General features: G+C 37.7%; 5 protein-coding genes across 5 annotated transcripts; 2 read left to right on the top strand and 3 right to left on the bottom strand.

Moving 5' to 3' along the window:
- Positions 1–45: 45 nt before the first annotated feature.
- LOC118275706 (peripherin-2-like) lies at positions 46–3,104 on the bottom strand. Its single transcript, XM_035593769.2, has 6 exons — positions 2,743–3,104; positions 2,280–2,436; positions 1,792–1,966; positions 1,209–1,329; positions 897–1,004; positions 46–727 (listed from the first exon to the last, which is right to left on the bottom strand). The coding sequence occupies exons 1-6, from the start codon at positions 2,950–2,952 to the stop codon at positions 443–445; spliced, it is 1,056 nt and encodes a 351-aa protein (XP_035449662.1). The 5' UTR covers positions 2,953–3,104; the 3' UTR covers positions 46–442.
- A 1,771-nt stretch (positions 3,105–4,875) lies between these two features.
- Positions 4,876–9,795, top strand: LOC118275638 (peroxisome assembly factor 2). The gene is made up of 10 exons (XM_035593671.2): positions 4,876–6,147; positions 6,221–6,328; positions 6,444–6,577; positions 6,885–7,380; positions 7,626–7,793; positions 7,964–8,110; positions 8,304–8,462; positions 8,738–8,900; positions 9,085–9,224; positions 9,437–9,795. The coding sequence occupies exons 1-10, from the start codon at positions 5,049–5,051 to the stop codon at positions 9,574–9,576; spliced, it is 2,754 nt and encodes a 917-aa protein (XP_035449564.2). The 5' UTR covers positions 4,876–5,048; the 3' UTR covers positions 9,577–9,795.
- Positions 9,796–10,495: 700 nt separating this feature from the next.
- Positions 10,496–12,079, top strand: LOC118275919 (40S ribosomal protein S25-like). Its single transcript, XM_035594045.2, has 4 exons — positions 10,496–10,597; positions 10,813–10,905; positions 11,250–11,433; positions 11,962–12,079. Exons 1-4 carry the CDS (start codon positions 10,595–10,597, stop codon positions 12,039–12,041), a joined length of 360 nt encoding a protein of 119 aa, XP_035449938.1. The 5' UTR covers positions 10,496–10,594; the 3' UTR covers positions 12,042–12,079.
- Positions 12,071–22,905, bottom strand: LOC118275920 (uncharacterized). Its single transcript, XM_035594046.2, has 17 exons — positions 22,624–22,905; positions 22,285–22,398; positions 22,033–22,103; positions 21,666–21,953; positions 21,229–21,391; positions 20,720–20,875; positions 20,234–20,370; positions 19,549–19,774; positions 17,109–17,213; positions 16,957–17,027; positions 16,228–16,360; positions 14,122–14,273; positions 13,635–13,797; positions 13,216–13,371; positions 12,789–12,925; positions 12,460–12,685; positions 12,071–12,312 (listed from the first exon to the last, which is right to left on the bottom strand). The coding sequence occupies exons 1-17, from the start codon at positions 22,708–22,710 to the stop codon at positions 12,181–12,183; spliced, it is 2,517 nt and encodes an 838-aa protein (XP_035449939.1). The 5' UTR covers positions 22,711–22,905; the 3' UTR covers positions 12,071–12,180.
- Positions 22,906–24,264: 1,359 nt separating this feature from the next.
- LOC118275918 (DNA-directed RNA polymerase II subunit RPB3) lies at positions 24,265–25,286 on the bottom strand. The gene has a single exon (XM_035594044.2). It carries the CDS (start codon positions 25,151–25,153, stop codon positions 24,326–24,328), a length of 828 nt encoding a protein of 275 aa, XP_035449937.1. The 5' UTR covers positions 25,154–25,286; the 3' UTR covers positions 24,265–24,325.
- Positions 25,287–25,702: the final 416 nt, after the last annotated feature.

Below are 25,702 nucleotides of genomic sequence, written 5' to 3'. Positions count from 1 at the left end.
GTATGTACCAGTACCTACTAAGGTTCCTACAATCATTTTTATCGTGGGACAGACAAGTAACTTCTACCCCTACTCTCTTCCCAACTTCCCTAACAACCCTTAAATTCCAAACCCCAAAAACGCCTCTGGTGTTTCGGGTGTCCATTGACGACGGTGATTTCTTAGTATCAGGTGATTCGTCAGCTCGTTTACCGGCTTCTTTCATAAAAAAACTGATTTGTTGTGACACCCAAGTTTGACCATCTGCAGCAGTATGTTCCTCTATCTCTAGAAATTGACTCATCAACATTTTTAACTGGCAAAAAGAAGCTGATACTATCCGCATGTTTTCATTGCTTTCAAAATCAAATTCTTCTTTCTTGTCCGATTTCTTCACAAGGATTTGCTATCGTCCAACATCTAAACTTAACCATTTACATCTTATCAAGATCGTTCTCTTAATCTATTCATAAATCGGCTTCAACAATTCATCAGAGCTGTTGATGTCAGACCCGGATGACGTCAAATATCTTTTCTTCCCTCGTCTATACGATACGGATACCCAATGTAAAGTCCTAGCTTGTCGAAACTTTCTCTTCTTGAACACTTTCTTTCTAGATTGGTCCTTCAGAGGCTCCGTGTCTGTCAAGGAGCGTAGAAGATACGCTTTGCAAGTGATCTGGTTGCCGACGTGCAAACCGCTTCTATAAGCTGTGTGGAGGTAGCGCACTGCGACCACTTGCATTATCTGTCAAGAGTTTTTGTATTAGAAAAACTTTGCTTTTATGCACACTAAACGTTAACCTATGTAGGTATCTAAGTTTGTAGGTAAGTAGTTACTTATAAAAGAAATAAATATTATCTGACTGTACACCCTAGTGTACCTACATGGGTAAAGACAAACGAGAGGAACCTACCATCGCAATTATAATTAGCGCCATAACAGCATTGAACCGCCACGAGACGGTCATCATTTCGCTGATTAGTTTCTCCTCACAACCTGCGTTCCATATTGTCAATTGTGTCTGTAAATATTTCATAAAAAAGCTATTTTTAAATGGCCACCAAAATTTAAAGTGTCACTTTTAGTGTCGTCACTAGCTCGCTGACTAGGCTGTTAAGGTGAAGGCATCGGCGACGACTTTGTAGGTACTTATATGAAGTAAGGTCAATGACTTTATAGTTTTTCAAATCATTATTCTGAGGTTATGTACGTAGGTACTACTAACCGCAGGGTTGTACTTGTATATAGTGCCCATCTGTGTGACTCCATGGTGTATGCAGGGGTAGAGTTCTTCTGTGGAGCAGCAGCTGTACGGGACGTTGTCCGATACGAACTTGTGGTTTGAACTGTTGGCAAATAACTTCATAGCAGTTCCTAGGCCAATCACAAAATATTAAGTAGGTATCTTCCATTCAGTCATACACAAAGGCCATTCCAGTATAATATTTTAAATACAGCAGTGTCTAGCTAGATGGTCTAGGAAAATAAATCATGGCCATCGTACATTTAAATAGCTGACGTCAATATATTTATTTACTTGAACGATAAAAAAAATGTGCAGATATTAGATACTCTGCGCTTCAACGGTTATTACCTAGATACTAATACGTGGTTATTTGGGACCTATTTAATATTTTGACTGCCAACAAAAATCAGTTGAAGGCAAATCCTCCGCCTGTCATTTTTGCCCCCGCATGTGGCATTTATGCCCCCGTTAAATCTGTTAACTGTGCTGTCTCACTGAATTCCATCGTAAAATCCTGATAATATGATTTTGTAGATAAATATAAAAGTAGGTAGGTACTAACAAAGTCTTTGAATCAATATTCTCCCCGTTCATGTACCACGGTATAAAGAACCACTCCTGGAAGTTGACTCGGCCGCAGCAATGGAATCTGGTCTGCAATCGGTCTATGGCCACCTTTGACGGCAGGTGACTTGAATATCTCAGCATGGCTTTTGTTATACCACCTTTTATTTTGGCTGTGAAAAATTTAGGATGTAATTTTTTATAGGTGGTTACGTACCTACCTATAACTGGACTAGCAGTGTGCTAACAAGCAGGTACCTAGCTCTTTTGAATTGCGGTATGAGAATGACCCACCTTATGGAAAGCAGTTGCCGTAGCTAGGGATCGCCAGAATTGTTGTTTGCGAAGTCATAATTCAAAGTAAGTACCTACGCTCAAGTTTGCGTGCACTTAGGTCAAGGAGTTGTATCTATCTTTATTATTTACGTGCATGCCATAACCATACCTACAGACTGCATTTTACTAATAAATTATTAAACTAAAAACCTCTTATTATAGTCGATTGTAGTCCAGAATAGAACATGATTGCCAAGAAAATGATGATCATTATGATAAGGGCCCAAACGTAGTAGAACAGTCCGTTAGTGACGTCATATTCTCTTTTTGGTAATCCAGCTTTGAATAACTGGTATAAACCATACAGCTAAGGGATAAAATAAATAAATAGATTAATAAACTAAATGCCCTAACTACTTTACGAAATACTTAGATACGAATCTGATGAAGACTTGAGTTTGTAAATATTGTCACCGTCTACCTACCCAAGTATTTTGTTCAAGGCGAAGCATTAAAAATCCTTATTTTTTACCTATACACACACGAAATATATTAACTATTTAAAGAAATATTTATGTAACTCTTTTAGGTGGAGATACCTAATGCTAACTTTGAAACGAATAGATGTAAAATGATTCTAAAGACCTACTATTTAAGTGTATTATGTACACACCTCTATAACAACTGCAATAATAGAGCCACAAGCTATAATAACAGGTATAGCATTGCCATCTGGCCAACAGACGAGATCCAATAGGGTGCCCTCTTCACTTCGAATCCCTTCCGATGTATTGACTAGCCATATTAAGTAGAATATTACAACAGGCATGCAAGCCATCATAAGCATCCTTATATTGTTGAAAGATGCCCATGTTAAAAACATTTTATTTGACTATTTCTTGTTCAAAACTTTGTATTTACAAACGCAATAATTATGTCAAGGAATGTCAATGACAATAAGTGGCAAAGAGTATAATAAGTATAGGGAGTCGGGTGCAATAATATCCACGGTGCATCGACTTCATACCCTATGATGCCATGTATCACGCCTGGCCCTACTTGTCCGTTGTACCGCGGTGTCGTCGCCGTCACGTCGCGGGCCTTTTCCATATTATATTCTTAATGACATGCCCCATTTGTCCATTGCGCTGCGTTGTACCACGACACAGTGGCGTAGCGTAGTGGGGGCGGCAGGGGCGGCCCGCCCCGGGCGGCACTTTTTAGGGGGCGGCAAATTTTAAACAAAAAATAATAAAAATATTTTGTAAATATTTCAACCATTTTATATTTTTTTCGCAACTAGAGATCGGAGAAAGTAGTGATAGTGGGGATGGAACCTTTAATGAGTTGTCCTGCCCCGAGAGGGAACCTTGAGATAGAGTCGACTGTACAAATTTGGACCGAATAAAATAAGCTTACTCTTTAGGCGTAGTCTCGAAATCATGGAAGACGGCCTTGGTCCATCCAATCAATTCATCCATCATAGAAGATCACCAACTACTCAATGACCAGCAATATGGTTTTCGTAAAGGTCGATGGGCTGGGAATCTTCTGGTCTATCTGACACACCGTTATTGGGCACAGGCGATCGGATCTAAGGGGGAAGCGTTGGGAGTTAGCTTGGACGTGGCGAAAGCCTTTGACCGGGTTTGGCATAAAGCGCTTCTTTCGAAGCTTTCTTCCTATGGTCTTCCCGAGAAATTGTGCGAATGGGTCTACTGCTTCCTTGCAGACAGAAGCATTAAGGTCGTTGTCGACGGGGAATGCTCCGACTCTCTGTCTGTAAACGCAGGTGTCCCTCAAGGCTGCGTGCCTTGTTCCTCCTCCATATCAATGATATGTTGCAAATCAGCAGCATTCATTGTTATGCGGATGACAGTACAGGTGATGCCTATTATACCGGCCGCGCTAACATTTCTCGGGAAAACGTCATCGAGAACCGAAACAGACTTGTGTCTGAAATCGAGACTTCTTTGCGGAGAATCTCAGATTGGGGCGAACTTAATTTGTTCCAGTTTAACCCTACTAAGACACAGGTCGGCGTGTTTAGCCCGGTATTAGAATTGGGATACTTGGCATCAACATTTCGAGCGACGTCCATATCCGTGGCCATCTAGAGGATAAGGCTAAATTATCCTCGAAAAAGCTTGGTGTGCTCAACAGATCAAGGCAGTATTTCACTCCAGCCCATCGCCTGCTTCTATATAAGGCGCAGGTTCGCCCCCATATGGAATACTAGTCTCATCTGTGGGCGGGGGCACCCCAGTACCAGGTTCATCCTCTGGACCGGGTTCAGCGGCGTGGGAATCGGATTGTTGAGTGGCAGGAAATTTAAAACCGACTTGACACTTTGGCAATGCGTAGAGATGTAGCTTCGTTGTACATTATATCGCCTATACCACAGGGAGTGCTCTGATTCATGACTGTTCTCGCTGAAAAGTTCTGTATTATGAATGTATGTAATGTGTAGTATACATTAAATTAAAATACCTAAATAAGGGGGCGGCAAAATTGTCTTCCGCCCCGGGCGGCCGACACTCACGCTACGCCACTGCCACGACTACGTAACAGACAAATGGGGCCGGGGCTTTAATGCCTGCTAATATTTGGCGTCAAACTTTTCGATATTATTTATTGTTAATTGAATACTGCGCCTCCAATGTAGGTTGCAACACATTTCTCAATACAGAAAAAATAATTCAAATTCATAGTCTACATTCAACTCTAGATTTAAAATAATATCTATGACAAATAACAAAACAAGTGGCAGCTGTCATATAAGTACTAGTAATGTCAAAGTCAAAAGTCCAATGTGACATTGCTAAACATTGTTATCATATTGGAGTTTATCATTGATTCAATAAAAAATGTGTGAGAAATAAATTAAAATACGATTTTCGGTATTTTTTATTTAATTATTTTAGTTCCTCTAATTTTTTTATATCTAAAATAGTTTTTAATTAGTGAATTCAAGTTACTATGAATGAACAAATTTCGCGTAAGCTATGGGTGTTGAAATTTTGTTTAAAAGTTGTATATCCAAAGTACAACTGCTACTACTTCCTCGTTTTTCTCTCAATAAAATATAGAATTTGGTGCCAAAGGAGGAGTTCCAATCGACAAAATATGGATGTCTTTGAAGTAAAAACTATTCCATTACACATCATAAAATCACTTATAAAAGAAAAACTTGAAGAAAACTTACCAGTCCTGTTAAATAAATGCATAATTGTTTCCAAAGAACAGTTCATACAACTGGGCAGTGAGAATTTATTCTACTTGGACAATGGAGTACTTTGGGTTGCATTAAAGTTAACTCCAGATGAGAAAAGAAAACACAGAGAAAAACAAAGTGACAATAAAGCAATACAACTGAGTCTTCACTTCATGACATCAGAGATACACAAGAAGCTGTGGACAGATGCAGCACAGAACAGTGTAGACAATGTGAGAATAGTACCAATAGTTGGGTCTAAACATATCTCAGAGAACATAGCATTTACTAATGAAAATGAGTTCTATAACATAACTTCATGTTTTGGTATAAACATGTGCAGAGATATCAGTGTGACATTCCACCCACTGCCCAGCTTGGACACCTCACCCAAAATAGCAGCAGCTGCTGAAGTGAGCCTCATAGTGAATGACTATGACCTAGCCAATGACTTCATCAAAGAGGTTTTAAGTAACTATTTTGAAACACCAAAGTTAGTCAGCACTAATGATATATTTAGCATAGAACTCACACCTGATATGACTGCAAAATATCATTATAAGTACTTAGACTTAGTGCAATCCACAGGAAAGCTTTATTTTAAATGTAAAAAGCTATGTAGTGATCTTTCCAATACAAGCAATGAGTATAAGGACAAAATAGTTCAAGCATACTTCATAGTCAAAGGTGTAACTCAGCTTACTCTAGGAGAAAATGTGCACAGTCTTAAGCCAAAGGATGAATACTTCAAACCACAGCAAGATAAGAATCAGAAAAATATTCTACATCTGTGCCCAACGGGGATGAGACATAAGTTTGAACAGATGCAAGAGACAATCCACCCATTTTTAAGTGGAGAAATGAGTAAGATCTCTATTTTATTTGGTCATTAAATCCAGTTATCTATTTATAACTAAATAATACTTTATCTTTTCAGATGACCTCTTATCATCAATGTCAACCCCTATCATTCCCATGCTCCTCCTGACTGGGTCTACTGGATCTGGTAGACATCTCCTCATCAAGATATTAGCCAAATACAATGGTGAGTTTCTAACTAATAAAGAATGTACACAAGTATTTTCCCTTCACAAACTTTTGGTAAAAATAAAAAATATAATATTTGCAAACTTTTTGCTTATTCCATGTTTTGTTTCCAGGCATGAATGCTCTGCCAGTAGACTGCAATGCCCTTCAGAGTTCCACTGCTAAACAAACGGAGAGCAAAATCAATTCTACAGTTCAGAAGGCGAAAGCTGCGGCTCCTGTTATTGTGGTGCTGGATAACTTTGAGGTATGGCAGAATACTATCCTGACAATAATATGTGATGCCTTAATGATTATTTATGTTATTTTGTTTTATCTACATTCATAAAACCTTGTCCCTTTATTTTGGTCTTCTTTAACTACGTCGCCAATTTTGTCGGCGACAATGAGTGCCCACAGTCCGACAAGGTTACGACGAAAATAACTATACAACACTCCAAACAAAAGTTACTAAATATATCATTTTGTATTTACTATTTTAAGAGAATAAAACTTGGTAGGTAATTATTTGTAGCATACTCAGTCAGTGATTAAATCAAAACTTACTTTTTTAGGTATTTGCTGTAGACCCAGAAAACAATGAAGACTGCAGAATTTTAGAATATTTCGTGAACACAATCACAGACCTATATCAGAACTACACAAAGCACCCAATCATATTCATTGCGGTCACAGAGAGACAGGACCTAAAGCCAAATGTACTACGAATGTTCCTAGACAAATTTCATATTCCTAGACTTAATGTGCAGCAAAGATATGAAATGCTCGAGTGGTTTGCCACTGTGATGCAGCTAAACATAGATGGAGAAGAACAGATATCACCAGACCAAATAACCACTGACAAAGAAATAGTCAGCCTAAGTAAATCTGCAAGGGATGTCTTGCAAAGGGTAGCGGCGAAAACTGAGACCTTCCTATACGGGGATTTGGATACTCTACTTCACTTTGCAATACGGGAGTCTTATTTGAAACAACATAATAGCTACAATCAGTTGCCGCCGGAACCTGATTTGCATTTAGTACATGAGGAGGATTTTAATTCAGCATTGGGTAAGTTTAAACTGTCAGTTATGACCGTTTGATGTCAAATTGTGATTACTGAACACTTGTAACGAATCTTACTGACGTAACCTGGTTCGAGGATGCTCGACCAATTTCAAGCTACACCGGGGCTCATAATCATAAGCTGCTAGGAGAGCAAATGCGGCACATGACAAAGCATGGCTAACTGATTGACGAAAATTAAAATGTCAAATTATATTAAAACTAATTTATGTTTGTTCTACACTACGCAGAGTCCATACGGAGTCTACAAAGTCAACATTTGGACGCGCCCAAAATCCCGAAAGTGTACTGGGAAGATATTGGCGGGCTCGAGAACTTGAAGAAAGAACTTTTAAAAACTATAGAATTTCCTATTAAATATCCACATCTATTTAAAAATAACAGTTTGAAGAGGTCAGGTGAGTAACAAGATCACTTTAGATACTAGTAAAATTAATGACAACCCGACCACTGGTTCCATTCAATTTGAATTAAAACCCTTCCTCTTATGTCCTATACATCAGTCAACATTTATTTTTATTTTTTATTTTTATTTTACATTAATGTAACCATATTGACTACGTTACAGGTATACTGTTGTACGGGCCCCCAGGCTGCGGTAAGACCCTGGTAGCTAAAGCAGTGAGCACAGAACTAAATGTCAGCTTCATGAGCGTCAAGGGGCCAGAACTGCTCAACATGTACATTGGACAGTCTGAGGAAAATGTTAGGAAAGGTTTGTATATTATTAACCTTAAATACAATCTAACCGCATTACAAAAATGTTGATACAATAATGATAATATACACTAGTAACACTTCCGTATCTTTTTGAAGTTTGAAAGATCTTTATTTCTCATAAAATGACTGTGAAAACATGCCTGTTTGTCGCTTTATAAAAGATTGTAAACTGTTTCTTAATATTTCAGTATTCGAAGCGGCGCGTGCATCGTCACCGTGTATAGTATTTCTTGACGAGCTGGACGCACTGGCGCCGCGGCGGGGAGCGGCCGGCGACTCCGGGGGCGCCAGCGACCGCGTTGTCAGTCAACTGCTGGCTGAACTAGATGGCGTTAGCAGTGGAGAAGGTATTTAGTCACTTGGTTAGGTATACTTCACTTCTGTGTACTTAGTATGAAAAAAATCGAGCTTCGAGCGATTCATAGCAGATCCCAGGGCCTTTTGCACAAAAACTGAGTGAGAAAACTGGTGGCCTAGTCCCACCATACAAGTGCAAGAAAGTTTCTATATTGTCTCTTTATTCCATAAGTCGTAAGATCGAATTTCATAATTTATAGGTACATGAGTTACGTTTGATGCGAAAATTACACTTCCTATCTTATCCTTGCTTTGATCATTTCAGACGCAGACACATCGAGTTTCGTGTTCATAATGGGTGCGACTAATCGCCCCGACTTGTTGGAACAATCATTGCTGCGCCCTGGTCGCCTCGACAAGCTGATCTACGTCGGACCTTACCGCGGCCTACATGAGAAAACATGTGTACTCAAAGCACTTTGTAGAAAGTATGTATTATTATTTAGACGTTTTAACTTGTAAGTTACTGGGTATTTAGTTTGAGGTGGGGTGTTTTAAAAATGTATATTTATAACTTTTATTACTATTTATACTGTTGAACAAATTGAACCAGTCAGTATTTTACTGTGATGCTTTTTTTTTCTAGAAATTAAAATAATACAACTTTTTCAGTTATAAATTACGTGATGAGGTGAATTTGGAGTCTGTGGCAGCCGCGTTACCGGACAGTTGCACAGGCGCCGATCTGTTACAAGTAGTATCTACGGCCAGATCTGCGGCTGTACGCGCCGTTGTCGCCAAACTGCATGCTGGTAAATTAATTCTTTTTTTAATATGGCAATACTACGAAAAATTACTTAGAATTATAGAGTTCTAATTAACCAATTAACTCATTTTTTAATATGGCAATACTACCACTATAACACAACTGTTTAAAAATACTGCCAAACAATGTGAAAAATAAATTACAATTTGAAGCAAAGTTTACTGTAATTTCTGTATAATAATGATGTTTTTCTTTTAGGCGCCGTAAAAGAATCCGAACTAAGCACCGACTTCGTTATCCTGGGAGTTTCAGAAATGTTGCACGGAGTAGAATCATTCCGATCATCAGTCACAGATGAAGAATTAGCATATTACGAATCACTAAAGTCACAAATGTAGAAAGAATCTAGTCTTAACAAAATTACAGCATACCAAATATCATTAGATGTATTCTGCAATATTTTTGACAGCTAAGGTGCAATTATTTCTATCTTTTTTTGTTATTGATAAGTGAATTTCTTCCTAACTATACATGTTTATTTTTATTTATGTAAATTATTTCTGTTTTTTATTATTGTTACTATGGACTGAGGTAAATGAAATGGGAGCTTTTAGAAATTGTCTTTTTATTTATTTTATTAATTCCCTTACGTTTATACCTACTCTACGGAAATTTATAATTTTATTATTATTATTTCACCAACTTTTAAATAGGAGAAGAAATAAACATTGTTACTATTTCAAACACATACGTATTATGAGCTAGGAACTAAATAGACATATAAAAAAGCACTTCCTTACTCAAAATAGCAGCATATGCCGATATTGTTTTTTATAGTTTCGGCATTACTTCTCAGAGTATTTTTTGATGGCCAGTGGCCGATAGGAAATGCCGGCCTCATCTAGTTATTTAAGTGATTGACGTGTAAAAGTGTTATTTTATAACCTATTTGCAAAATAAATATCATTTATTGTAAAGAGGTATAAAATCTATTAAAAAGATGAACATTTAATAATAAATACTTAATTAAAATACTACATTTTATTTTATTTTAAAATTTTTTTGGTCGTTATTCCGATTTTCTCCTTAAAACATTGTGTAGGTGTCGACAAATCGACACCTACACAATGTTTTACCCTGACGCTCATGAATAAAAATATTTTTGTGCCAGGTTTTGGTGGGCACAATATCAATGAGAATTTTTCACTATATTAATGTTTTAATAAATAAAAAATATAACTTTAAAATTGACGCGATGGAGAAAATTATAGAATTTATTTCTCCTTTTTCCTCTATGATATTCAGTATTGCTACCAAAAAAATAAGCATAGCAGATTGAGTTTTCGAACGAAAGCAAAACGTCAACGCTGTTCAATCCATAGACAATATTCTATAACCCTTCTTTCCGGATTCAAGATGGTGAGTGAATGTGCTGCTCCCACTATTTTCATTTAAAATTAATAAAATCGTGATAATTTCCATACTAATTCCAGTTGTTTTTATGTGATAAACGATTAAATATTAAGTGACATATGAAGAATTAGTTTTGTGGCGTATAATATTTGTCTTGGAGAGTTTGCAATGATGCGACCTCGTGGCCTAGCTTGTTTTCAACAATGTTATTGTGATTTCAGCCGCCCAAGAAGGACACTAAGGCTTCGGCCAAGCAGCCCCAGAAAACACAGAAGAAGAAGGAAGGTTCCGGTGGCGGTAAAGCCAAGAAGAAGGTAAACAATTCGTGGTATTAAAAAAGTTAGGTTATGTGTGCGTGTGACAGTGAGCATCCTCAGTTACAAATCAATGACATGAAGATTAGAATCAAATAGCTCGTAATGTGTGATTCTCAAAGATAAACTAAAGTTTTGTACAATTTCAACTCGTAATAAAGTACTGAGTGTGTGATGAAAAGGTGTTTCGCCAGATGATTATACATTTTAAACTTGATAACTGTGAGAGTAAAAACTGATATATTGAGGCTGATGGCAGCACCTTGGTATCCTAACGGAGTATAGAATCATTAGGAAATGGCATACTGTAAGTTTATTAACATTTTTGTGTTGTACCTTTGCAGAAGTGGTCCAAAGGAAAAGTTCGTGACAAGTTGAACAACCAGGTGTTGTTTGACAAACCCACATATGAGAAGCTGTACAAGGAAGTGCCCCAGTACAAGCTCATCACACCCGCTGTTGTCTCTGAAAGGTTGAAGGTCCGAGGTTCTCTTGCGAGACGTGCCCTCATCGAGCTCAGAGAAAAAGGTATGGTCTCGTGTTCTTTATTTCATTCATTAATTTTAAAAAACCTTTTGCAAATTACACTTATAAAGTGTGTTATTGTTTGGACTTGTTTATTTAATATTTTGTTTTTGGTTCATAAAATTTAGTTTCTTTGTAAATAATAACATAAGCAACAATAATTAAATCATGCAATTTATCTATGTATTCAAAGTATTAGTAACTGTATATGCACTAATAGTATACAACATGTTATTACTGACAACTACCGATTACTTAGGCAGTATACAGTTGCTACATACAACCAAGTATACCTGCAAAACTAAAGGCATTTTATTGCAGAATGTGTAGAAAATAACAAAAATCATTCAATAGATATTGTGTGTACAATTTTATCGTACTACATAAATGCTAATTATAATGATGATCATTTTCTCTGGATACCACCATGACAGTTACAAACTGATATATTGAGTCTGAACATCCCTGCTATATCATAATACACTCAAGTACAATGAAATATGTATTAAACTATAAATTCTATTGTTTCAGGTCTAATCAAACAGGTAGTCCAACACCACGGACAGGTGATCTACACTAGAGCCACCAAGGGCGATGACCCAGTCGCATAAGTTTATGTATAAGTAAAAAATAAAAAAAATCTAAAAAACTTCTTGTGTTGTAATTTATATATAACCTTAATTTACACACAAACATATAATATTTAGTTTTGTCAAAGCAAATAAACATACATAAATAAAGTACAATGTTTCACCGCCCAGATAATTTATGTTTGTCGTCGATTTCCACGGCTGCGAATCTAGCGGTGGGGTATAGGTCGCGCAGTCGATCCTTGAAATTGCACGCATGTTCTTCGTTTGCTGTCTCGACTACCACATTGGCCTAAAATTACAAAATAGACATTTCTCAAAATTCACATGCTGATTGCACTTGGTAATCATAGCTAGTTTAACAACTTTTAGGTAGAAAATACCTCACTTTTCTATGAATCACACTAGACAACATAAATATAATACTTTAAATACCTACCCAAGTAGTTCCAACATCGCTGTGGACCCACATTTGTTCCGTAACCAAGCTCTTGAGCACTGCACTCTCATCGTTTATGGTCTTAGCGAGCTGTTCCAAACCGCCGCGGTGGTCGGGCACTGGCACCGCGAACCTCATGAGTCGCCCGCTGGAGCCAAGGCCACGTTGAATGGTGCGAGCGAGTCGACCACAGTCAATGTTACCACCGCTCACTACACATACCGCTCTGTACAAAATAAAGCAATCGTTCACTGTAATTGAGTAGCAAGTGGATATTGTGTAAACTACTGTACTTAAATACATTGTAATAAGATACTATAATCACATACCGCTTCCCTCGTAGCTCGGGTACTAGACCCTGCATGACTGCGGCGACTGCGCACACGCCGGCTCCATCCGCCACGAGGCGCTCTCGCTCTAACATTGATATCAATGCCCTGGATATGTACAACTCGTCTACCACCAACTGCAACGAAGAATAGAACTACATTTTGAATAGCACTTGAGAGGTAAAACATGGCAGTTACAACTCTACTTCATTCCTTGAACAGTTGACAGTAGTGTTCGCGCCCACTCGATCAAACATACCTCTATCCGGCCTTTTTCGATTACCAACGGAGAAGTATCATGTATCACTAACTCGAAGCCACACCATCTATTATAATGTAGGATTATCATAACGGGCGAAAACTTACTATTGCATGTAATTTGTACACCTCTGTCTACCGTCATTACACTATGTGAAACTAACATTACCATTCTATCAAGTCTGTTCTTGATAGTCGCGAATGCATTAGTTCCAACACTGGAGGTGTTGAGCCCATCCGCCATGTTCGGCACCACTGTCACGGGGACGGGTCGGCCTGCCTGCAGCGCCTTCATCATCTTCGGTACTTTCGAACATTCCGCACCCTGAAACAGATCCTTATAACAAATGGAAACGTGCTAAGTTGAGACAAGTAATTTAAGTAGTAAGCCTAATTATTTCATGTTCTTCCTTTAAAAACACTTTTTTTTTTATACCTCAATGGCGGCAAGAAAGCACACGACCCACCTGATAGTAAGTGGTTACCGTGGCCTATTTTATATCAGTCTGCCTCGTTACACAACTGCCTAACAGTCTCAAACTGTGCCTCTATCCCTTCAGGGAACAAAAAGACATTGTAACAGCTTACGTAAACTAGACAGGAACACTTGAGTTTCTTGCAGGCGATCAGTACGCTGGCGAGTAGGGCTCCACCCGCCACTGGTACGATCACAGCGTCCGCTTCAGGCAGCTGTGTGATGATCTCCACGCCCACTGTGCCCAGACCTGCCATCACGTGGGGATCATCCGCGCTGTAATTACATACCAAGTTCGTGATGGGTCCGATGAAAGTTCATTGTCATGCCATTTCAGGTTAGGAAATTTTTATTACAGCTGGGATGATGATGCTAAAGATGATACAGTCACATTCTGCATTTTGAGAATGAAGATGGAGCTTATCTCTCTCTTTCTCTGATGAGGTCTATAAAGTTAGGGCATTTGGCATACCTCACGCCTTGCTTTATAAGCCAACTACTCAACTTTTTGATATTGGAAGTAATTTATTCTCATATTAACAATATTTTTTGTGTTTAATCATAAATACTTTGGTATAGGACAGGGTACAATTTTTATACTCAAGTATTGTGTGATGACCCTCTCGGTGGACTTTCTTGGCGTAAGCGATGGCGTCGTCGAGGTTATCTCCGCACAACACTACATCAGCGCCCAGCTCTGAGCAGCGCTGTGCGTGGGCCGGGGGCGTCCTCTCTGGCATCACCACTGTTACCTGCAAATGCACAGACAAATCTGGATAGGTTAATACTTTGTCAGTGCAGTGGCTGCTAGCGATCACTAATTTAAGTAGTGGGGCCTATTACTTCTATTCTACCTAAACTCACTGATATCTCTTATTAGTGGCCGACTTCTAGGACATAACGCATAATTATGCATCTTCCTGTGATTCTCTTCGTGGTACCTACCTAACTTTGTTACAACTTTATCACAACAATTCCGAATTCCTATTTATTTATAAGTTTCATCTTTTTTTATATCTATTTTGCAAATAGGTTATAAAATGACACTTTTACAAGTCAATCTCTTAAATAACTAGATGAGGCCGACATTTCCTATCGGACTACTCTGAGAAGAAATGCCGAAACTATATTAGTTTCTACCTATGATACATGTATAAAGGTACCTACTGATGAGCAAACGCCTCTTCTCACAAGGAATGGAGAAGAGATGAGCTTCCCTAGCAGCAAATGGACGTGCTATAATGGTGGAGAGCACGTTCTGTTTTCGTTTTAAGTTCTATAAAAGTTCTGAAAACAGTCGAGTAAAAGCCCTGTAAACGTTTACTCGTCGCGAAAAAGGCGCAAATTATTCAGACTAAAGTCCTATTAAATTGGAATAAGCGCTGAGTAAGCAGCTAAAACATGCTGTAAGATTTGAGTAAAAGTGGTAGAAAACACTAGTGAGTGTTTTAAGAGCAACCAAAATGCGTATATAGGATATTTAGTTCAATAAACGCAATCTATTTGCTATTATACAGATAAATTGTGCTATAATAGCAGCCGAATTGCTTTTATTCGATATTTTATTTCTATAACAGCAGATAGAATGCTTTTACTCAACTAATAAGTGTTGTAAACGATCTTACGGAGGCTCTTACACCACTAATTTAATAAAAAATTTCAACTCAACGTGTGCGAAGTGCTTGTGTGTTTATTTGTAAACTACATTACAAAGGTAAGTGAAAAAGGAATATATATTACTTTTATATTAAGTTTTTGAGCAGTCATTGTGTTTATTTTTACTGTTCGTGTAGCTACTCCAAAACATCATACTAAAAAAGCTTTATTGTTAAACCCATAGGCATTTTTACATAAAACATTCATGCGCTGCCTATTTTCTTAAATTTGGACGGCTAATTTATTAAATTAAATATATTTTAAATAATTATATTTAATGCTATGTCCATATTGATAATCCAGTTGTAATTACAGCGAACTTATTCCATTAAAAGTCGAGTAAGAGTGCTGGTCACCACATTTATAGCACAAGGTGTCACCATGATAACAGGATTTAGGGTTTTTAATTCTATTATACGAGTTAATCTATAAGCGTGCAGTAACAGTAGCAGCGTTGTCATAAGCAATTTGATTGCGTTTATAGAGCTTTTATAGAAACATAAAACAGAGTTGAGTAACGGCTGTATAAAAGCACCCAATTCAGCGAATCAGCTATTCTACAGCTATCATACGACTGTTATAGAACAAACGATCGAGTAACGAGTATTTTAGCCACTTTAATTCAGCATCTGCTAAAAGGTGGAGTAAAGGTGCTAAAACATAGTGCTGTAAACGTTTATTCGACGTCCATAAAGCACTTATTAGCAAATATTGCTAAATAGTCGAGATAACCGCTACTATACGATAAATGAGTGTTTTAAGAATGGTTACTCGACTCTTATACGATTAAAGGCCGAGTAAACAAATTCTTATTCGACTATTTTGCTGCTTGGGTTTAAACAGCATTTTTTTTAAATCACCACGCTTGCCCAATTCGCGGATCAGCAATTTGAAACTTACTGAGTTATACCTAATTTTTAATTTTATGACAAGAGACCAAAGTTCAGAGTTCCTTACGATGTTTTCCTTCACCGTATTTCAGTAAATAATCTTAAATTGACCGTAACCTCTAGCCCACCACGATATTTTTAAGTATCTATAGGTACGTACCGGAATTCCTAGTGTTCCGCCGTGGTATGCTGTACCTAACGCCATGTTCCCAAGAGATGGCACTATAACTCCGCGCTCTCCAAGGTCTCCGCTGTACGCTAACAGAGCGTTACGAATACCACGCTCGGCGCAACTGGATTGAATAAAAATATTATTATAAGAATAAAAAAAAAATACTTAAGTGAAGTAAAAGGACGTTCAATTGATTTGCTTTCTATTACATGCTCTAGCTACGTGCTACGTGCTGGCTTTATGGTTGCTGCGTGCTACGTGCTGGCTTTATGGTTGCTACGTGCTACGTGCTGGCTTTATGGTTGCTACGTGCTACGTGCTGTCTTTATGGTTGCTACGTGCTGGCTTTATGGTTGCTACGTGCTGGCTTTACGGTTGCTACGTGCTACGTGTTGGCTTTATGGTTGCTACGTGCTGGCTTTATGGTTGCTGCGTGCTACGTGCTGGCTTTATGGTTGCTACGTGCTACGTGCCGTTATGGTCTGGTGGTTACCAGCTGGTTACATGCTATTTACGTATTGGTAACTTTTTGCCACGTGCTAAAGCTGGCTGTGTGATGGTTACTTGAAACGGGATAGCTACATGCTTGCAAAATGTTCATTTGGCACTAGGCGCTAGCTATGTCTTGGCTACGTGCTAGATGCTACGTGGTACGTTCTAGTTCTAGTCACGAGTGTAGGCTGGTCACTTTAAACTATGCTACTCTTTCTTTCTAACCTGCCCGTGTATTGTAAATTTTCGCATTTTAAATAGATATTGTAGTCCATATATTTACTGATTTTTGCTTCCTAAAACGTTTGAATTAATTATTTATTAGTCTAAAATATAATGCTTCAAGATTCACAAAAGTCAGATAGATAGGTACTAACACAGAGGGGTGTATGTATGATACCGCCTTCGATTCTATCCGCAGCCTTTTTGATTTCATTGAATGATAAAACATGTGGTGGCTCTTCGGAACCTCGAAAATCATTCTGAAACTAGCCACAATATAAAATACCATGTTCGCTATCTACACTCATGTTGTTTCACAATTGATTTCATTTTACCATTTTTGCTATCGTCTCCTGCCAAATGTATACCAGAATTTAGATTTTATTTGCTGAAAATTATTAATTTATTATTTGCTCATGTTTTCAGTTAAATAGTTTGACATTACTGTTTGACCATAAAAAATAATGTGTCAAAATTACTGAAAGAGGATATGATTTAGTTTTATGGTATCAGTAGACCTTCTCCTTATGAGAAGAGGCTTTAGTCAGCAGTGGCTACTAATAGGATGTTGAGGAGGAAAAGGGGAAGTAGACGAGAATAACTTTGTGTACGAGTGGCGAGCTCTGAGTTCCCTGAAAACGTACGGTGTTCTCAAAATCCGAAAGTTCAGTAGGTGCCTACTGAAACACCATTCTTAAGAAACTCTATTAGTCGATGCTGAAATGTGTGAAATAGGTATCTTGAATCATCGGAAAACTAGATATGTATTACTTATGTCATTATTGAGTTAGTATTTTCGTTGCATTGGCGAGAGCATGAAGCATTTCTTTGTTTACCTATGCTTCATGGATGAGAGATTAGCAAATAAGGTAACCTAACCAAATAAGGCCTACCTTATTTTTATTACCGCCTAGCTCGTAGGTTTAAAATGACAATGGGCTGATAATTTCCAAATCTTATATTTATTTATTAAACTTTGTAATAATGGAATCAAAATGGCTTTAGAAACAAAAATTACAATTTTGTAAACACAAATAACTAAAGTGTCACTTTGGCCTTATTGGGAACCCTATGTCTTAATAAGGCCTCAATTAAAACTAGTAAGTATTCAACTTCTTAATTATAACAAAACTTTGTCAATGCTTATAATAAATGTAATGAGACCTTATTAATTAATTTTGGTCATTATACATCAGGCTAAACGAATTTCTCATCATGTAATACCCAAGTAACATCTTTGAAGTCATCGGTACCCCAGCATCAGTCAAACGAATGAGAATAACTTCTTGTTCTGTAGCCAATTTAGCGACCGCTCGTGTAGTCGAACCACTCTTTATATGGTGCGTACTTCTTTGGAAGTTATATCTGGCTGCAGCAGCCTACCGGGTAAAACAGGGTGCATACAATTCGAAGGGTGAATAGATACTATGAAGAATTTCCCGATATCCATTCACCCCTTTTCTGTATCTATTCACCCCGTTTACCCCTTTCTACCATTTTAACAGCGTTTTCCATCTTTTGCAAAATCCATTGGCTTTCTTTTTGACAGAAGCTGGTGATCCGTTTTTTATGAAATTACTGAAAAACAACTATGCCATAATAAGGCCTACACGTTTTTTTTGTAGGCTTTATTAGGGCATGGCACATAGGTAAACAAAACAACGATTATATGAAATACACCGATATTATAGCTATTTCACTTATGTGAGGAGATGGCTAAATGTATAATTGTCATACAGACAAAACACGGCACGTCGTATACTGATAAATATAAAAATACTAACAGTTTACGCTACTCGAATTTTATAAAAACTAAAGTGCGCTCCACGTCGTGATTGTTTTCGTCTGTAGGTTCCAACATAATCGCGGCACGGGTTGCTTGCTGTGCTCAAATTAGTTAAGTAATGTGCATGCACACTTCTACAAACTTTGGCGACCATTTGACATCAGGAAGAGGGAAATTTTCAAAATAGGCTTTATTGGGGCATAGGCCTTATTTGGTTAGGTTACTATATGTATACCTACTAGGTACATAGGTACTTAAATAGGTGAAATAAAACAATTCCAATTTGAAGATTCAATCATATAATTAAATTTATCAGAATTTAGCATTATTGTGGCGATATGTTGCAATATTTGTACACTTACAGACGCGGATATAAACATTACTAAACGGTTAAACTAGACCATAATGAAGTGTGCGTTGGGATAGTCCTTCAAAAGCTTCTTCTCCAAGTCCTTGGCGTGGTGCATGTCACTCGTTTCTATCAACATGTTCACCTGCACAAAGGTACACTTGTCATAGAAATAACATTGCTACTTATTAGTATCATTCGTATCATGGACGGTAGGTGTGATAATGGCCGAGTAGAATACATTTGTCATCGCCTTTACTCTGCAAACGGGTATAGTAACAGTTGAATAAGGGATAACCTATAAATGGTTGTAGTACCTACCTACTTGTAGTATTCTATGATAAACCTGTTCCTTTGACCCTTATGTAGAGGAGGCCCATAGTCTACGGTTGTCATGGGGTGATGATGTCATGGATAAGTTAGTACTGAGTAGGTATAATGGTAGTAAGAAAATACGTACAGAAACAGTAAATATGTCTCGTCTCATCCAAGCGCGTTCAGGCACAAAACTCTTGACATCAGCCCCGTTGTCGGTGACTTTGGTCAGTAGCCTGGCCATGGCGCCTGGCACGTCCAGCAGGGCCACGCTGAACTTGACGAGACGACCCTCGGCCGCCATGCCGCGGTCAATGACCCGCGATATGCGGCTGCTGTTGATATTGCCACCAGACACAATGCATACAACACTGAAACAAATGCAGGAACTGTGACGATTTCCAAGGATTTTAAGTATGGAAGTATTGAACTCAATGATATGAGATTTCGTGTGTAGTTAGTTATAAAGCTTCTTATATTAAAACCGCACGGTTGGCACGGTAGCTGGACAACTGGCTGCCGTGCAACATGTCGCGGGTTCGATTCCCGCACGGAACAACACTTTGTGTGATCCGCTAATTGTTGTTTCGAGTCTTAGTGTCAATTTGTGTATGTGAACTTGTATGTTTGTAAACGCACCCACGATCCTAGTACGGGGCAACGTTTTATTATAAACAAAATTAATAAATATGCCTTGCCTATAAAAGGCTACCGTTTTCACATCGGGTCTAATAGCATCAAAATCTGTTACACAGAGAGTACCACAGGAATGCTGAAGTTTCCATAATACCTATTAGGTAAATATATGACGACATAATATGGATGCTTACTTTTTACCACGCAGCTCTGGAACTTTCCCAGCTATTATGGCAGCCACGGGGCACGCAGCCGCCCCCTCTACCACCATCTTTTCTCGCTCCAGGATATTGATCATCGCGCGCGAAATCCACACTTCATCCACTGTTATCTACAAAATATTTGTTTACAATTATTTACTTAGATGACATTGAAAACTAATGCAAAGCTGGAGAAATATTATCGGCAGCTGATGACGGGTATCTTTTCAAATTAATTTCAAAATTTTATATTGCTATACCTAACCATTTTGACAAGAGTCCTTTTTTTTTGAGGTGGCAAAATCATCCGATGACTTCTCCCGCCTTGGGCGAGGCGAGAGGGAGTGTCAGACTCTTACTGACTAAAAACCACCCCGTTACTTCTCCTGCTTTTCGAGCCGGAGCCCTGGTAAACCCGTAAAGAAGAGTCCTTAGGAAAGAAGGCTATAAATTATAAAACGTAAGTAGGTAAGTATAAACCATTCTATCCAGATATCCTCTGATGATGTTGAAGGCGTTGTTGCTGGCGATGATACTGCACAGACTGTCGGCGATGGTCGGGTTCTGCGGGATCATGACTGGCTTCTTCTCTTGGAGAGCCTTCGTCATGGTGGGAGCCGCTGAACATTCCACGCCCTAACAAAAGGTTTAAGTTATAGACCTGTCTATATAGGTCTGTACGTCCTGTTGTTAATTAAATGGCAAAAGAGGTTATTACCTAACTTCCTGTAGTATAAATAATTAGATAAAACCTTGTAAAACCTAATACCTTATAAAACCTTTCGGTTTTTTTCTAGAATAAAAAAAAAATGTCGGTAATACTGCGTGGCGTATGGCAAAGAAATTCATTCTCATTACAAGGGACTAGAGTACCAACTAGACTATTTAAGACTAAAATAATTGAAAAAACTAATGCTCCTATTAATACGTTATCCTTCTGAGAATAAGAGACCTGATAAAGAACAAAGAATGAAATTAAAACATCATACGTATATAAGACAGTTGGGTTTGAGGCTCTTGACGGCCAGCACGAGACTCGCGACAAGCCCGCCGCTGCCGACTGGACACAGGATGGCGTCCATCTTGTCCATCTGTGTCAGCAGCTCCAGACCCAGGGTGCCGTAGCCCGCAATTAGGTCCAATCGGTCTGACCTGTCATATACCGAGGGAAGTGGAAATTGACCTGTCATGTATTAATGTCTAGAGAATAGGATAACTCGACTTTTAGAACTGGAATCAGATTCCGTATGACGTCATTAGTTCGCATGTAGGCAATGCCGATGATGCGATCCGTAGGATGCGGATTAGAGGACGCAGTTGTATGAATTTCTATACTATACCTACAAACTAAAATCCGTTGCGTGCGATGCGTGTAATCCGTACGATACGGGTTTAAGTTGTCAAAGTGCATGAAAAAATAGTTTACCCGTGTATATAATTAGAACCGATTTCATCACAATAAGTGAGTGCGTGCAGGCTGGCGTCGTTGAGGTCGTTGCCGTGCACCTTCACGATCGCAAAGTTCTCCTTGTACCGATGTTTGTCGGCCAGAGGACAGTCTTTCGGGACAATCACATTGATGGGAACCGACTGCTTGAACCCATAGAATGTCATGGCAGAAAGATAGTTCCGGCCTCCTGACACGGTGCAACCTTTGCTCTTGTCTGAAGGTGACATGCTGGACAGAATGTTACAGGCTCCACGCGCTTTGAAACTACAAACGTAAAAAATCATTAAGGCCAGGATAAATATCAAAAACATTAATTTATTGTGATATTTTACATTTCACATACCTTCCTGTGTTTTGCAAATTTTCACACTTTAGGAAAACGTTGCAAAAGTTCTTTCCTATGTATTTTGCTTCCTAAAAATATTTTAGTTTTTATTAGTTAAGTTACTTAAGTTCAATTATAATTTAACTTCAAAAATATAGGTGATTACCCATAGTAATGTATTTATTATAGGTATCGTGTTAAATTAGGTATCTACCCAATACTAAAACTCATCCAGTTCTTCAATTAGTATCTAAAAAATAGAAAACTCACAACGACTGGTGTGAAGACAACATCGTTTTTGATTCGATTGTGTGCATCTTGTATATCTTGTAGTTTCAGTTTAATCTTACTCACGCTTTCTTCTTTAGGTTTCATACCAATTTCCTGAAGACAAATTAATAGCAAAAAGTTACTTAGGTACTAAACAAAAACTCCTCCTGCTGTGCAACGTGTCGCAGATACGATTCCAGCACTCTACTGTAGGTATAGACTTTACCTGTCTTTGTAAATGTGTGCATACGTTTGTTCGTACCCAAAAGGAGCCGAGCAGAGTGGATGGAACCGCGCGGAAGGAGCTAGTCAATAACAAATCTTACCACAGGTACCTACCTCATTATTTTCATACTGTTTCGGAAAACTATCGCCGAGGATGTTCCACGACAGAGACGATTGTTCAGCTTCCACAATTTGCGACATATTCTAAGAGTACGCGGTCTAACGCTATTGTAAAATTACAAAATGTTATAAATATTATCCGTTGCTTTATATGATCTATCTTCAAATACTTAGTTTAATTTTTTATTTCAATTTTGCATTTTGTTGGTGTTTGGTTTATTTTTCTTTACATGTTGAGGTATGGAAATTGAATGAAAGAAATCAAAAGAAATGTCTTATTGACAGCTTATTTGTGGATCTTTTTAATTTTTACATCTGGCCTGATGTTCTAGAAAAACATGCACTAAAATATTGGTCCGAGATCCCAGAGCTGTCAGACATATCTTATTTTTACAAGCATTTAACCTTCGGCTTACAGTAGTCTTGTGTATACTTTTTAATGCCTTAATGTTTGTAAAGCTTGCCGAGTGACACCTGCGCAGGTACCAGGTGAGAAAGGTAACTAAAAATTAGACTCACTTAACGTAAATTTTTATGTCTGATTTTTATATATGTTTTGTAGAATATAATTACTTTGAAATCATATTTAAAAAATCAGACACTTTCCATGGACCAAAACTTTTATCAGACGGCTTAAAGCTCTAAAAAATAGTGCGCCTTACAAAATTGTTATAGCAATATATGGTGCCCCTGTAATGCAAAACAGTAGTACAAATCATCATAGTTTTACCAGATAATTTGCACGAACGTGATTACCATCGTGAATGTTACTAATGTGCTACTGCTTTGCCGAAAAGATATTTCTCTCCAACCTCACATATATTGCTATTGATCAATTACAAAAAAAAAATAGATTTTAATTAAGGAGAGTAGAAGAAAGTCGATTTAAGTATACTACTTTATTCGACATAGGTAAACCGTAAACAAAGCTAAATAACTGCACTAGGTACTGCAGTGCAAGGTGTCACAGCGCAGCCACAGGTTCGATCCCCGTTCGGCAGAAACCACGAAATGTTATTGTTTAGAATGAGTGTATCAGTGTGAAATTATGTTTGCAAATCGACCTACGAAATTAAGTGAAAATAAGATGTGTTTTACTCGCCTAATTATTGTATAGTTAGTAACATCAAACAAAATATCTATCTTTAAGTTATTATTGAAAATTAAAAATAAACTTAAATATGTTGAATCATTATTGAAATATGAAATCTTTTGCCTAAAAGTTGCTATTGTGATGACGCAGTTAACAACATACAAGAAAACTTTTTTTTTTTTTTAATAATCAGTCACCCATTATCAAATCATTTTAATTAGGTTAAAATGATTGATGATGATGAAGAGTTGTAGTATAAATTAAATGTTATAAGTATAGTAGTACCAATAGTGAGCAACACTACTCTTCAAGCTAATTAACTTATTGTTCTAGAGATTACAAATGCACTGAAGAAACAAGTGTTCACGAGTTTATGTTCCATTACTAATATAAAATGGAAGTAATTACAACTTGAATGCCATTGTCGTTGCTGTTGCCAGTTGTTGAATAATAGAACCAATCATTTCACAAGTTTCATTAAAAGATACCAATGAAGGAATGTCTGCAGTATGTCTGCATGGGTATGTTAATAAAACAATGTCTTTATTACAAAAGGAATTTATTTATTACATAATTAATATTAATTAATACTAGTGTTACAATTTAATTGATAGCTAATGCATCATTCTGGGCTTCTTGTGCTAGCTGTACTTGTAAATTGAGCAATTTGTTCTTCAACACAACTATACCCATCAGTACTATGTTCTCTGGTTTGAGTGCCCCGGACGACTCAACATTGTAAAAGAATTTGTTTGGCTTAGCTTCCCAATTAAACTCTGCTTCATACTGATCCTCATCCAACTCCGTGTGTTCACTTTTAGGCCACTCATCAGGTTTCGGGTACAGTGTATGCCTCATCATGTTGTCCGGGTCATATTCAAAGGAGACACCGGCAGTGGGGTTCCATTTTGCATGTTCCTTTCCAAAACCTTTCTTCGCATATGCTCTCAGTTTCAACTCCTGTCCTTTACGAAGTTTAATGATTAATATTTCGTCAGTCTCACCATAATCGGCCTGGTCCTCGTCCCTATGTCGTGACGTCACCGGCACCACTCGGGGGTCGCTCGACTTTAAGTCAGCCGTAGTAACGTGTCTTGTCTGATCGCCTGTACATTTGACATCGAGGGTAAACTCTACACTGCATTCTGAACAGAAGTCTGCGCACATACAATCTCGGGAATACCGAATTTTGTCGACGACGTCATCTGATATCAACGGAATGAGGCCGATGCGGTGAGCTAGGAATTCATCGCTAAGTACAGTGGAATTGGCCTCCAGCTGCACCCAGTCAATAGCCATCGTCGGTGTTTCGGCTATAAACACACGTCTCATACTGTTAGCGACGCTGAGTTCGGTGTCTTCAACGACAAACTTTACATTGTCGTCTGTCAGTTCTGTAATATGAACTGAAGGTTGATTAGCGTAAGGCATCGTGAGTACGGTACAATCTTCTTTTATATTACAATACACTTATTACTTATTATTTTGGAAATAGTCGACAATACAATAACAAAATAACCTCACGACGCCAATCTCAAACTGACATTGATTGAATCATTGAAGCGATCATGTCAAATGTCAGATTTGACAGTCGTCTTCTACAGATTAAAAATGTTGTGAATACGTTTTATTATTTGTTTTATTAGAACCAAAAAAAGTAGTGTTATAATTTATTATTTATTACTGTACTAGGTTGTGATAGGTATTTAAAATATTCTACTTTACTTAATTATAATTATAATCAATTCAATCAATTATATCATTCTAATAAAAACTAAGCTAAAGATTAAGCTTAATTAGTTTTTATTACAATCTTTTGTTAAAAATTGCGAAAGTGTTTGATAATTTTTAACGTATATATGTAGTAATTTAATGATATATACATTTGTTATCATTATTCAAAAGAAAGCTTGTTAAATTCAATAACTTATATCTTAGTTACTTAAACAATACCAAGTATAAAATGACTTATGATTATTT

The sequence above is a fragment of the Spodoptera frugiperda genome, chromosome 8, assembly GCF_023101765.2.
Source record: "Spodoptera frugiperda isolate SF20-4 chromosome 8, AGI-APGP_CSIRO_Sfru_2.0, whole genome shotgun sequence".
Taxonomy (NCBI): Eukaryota; Metazoa; Arthropoda; class Insecta; order Lepidoptera; family Noctuidae; genus Spodoptera; species Spodoptera frugiperda.
This window is presented reverse-complemented; position numbering and strand designations above follow the sequence as displayed.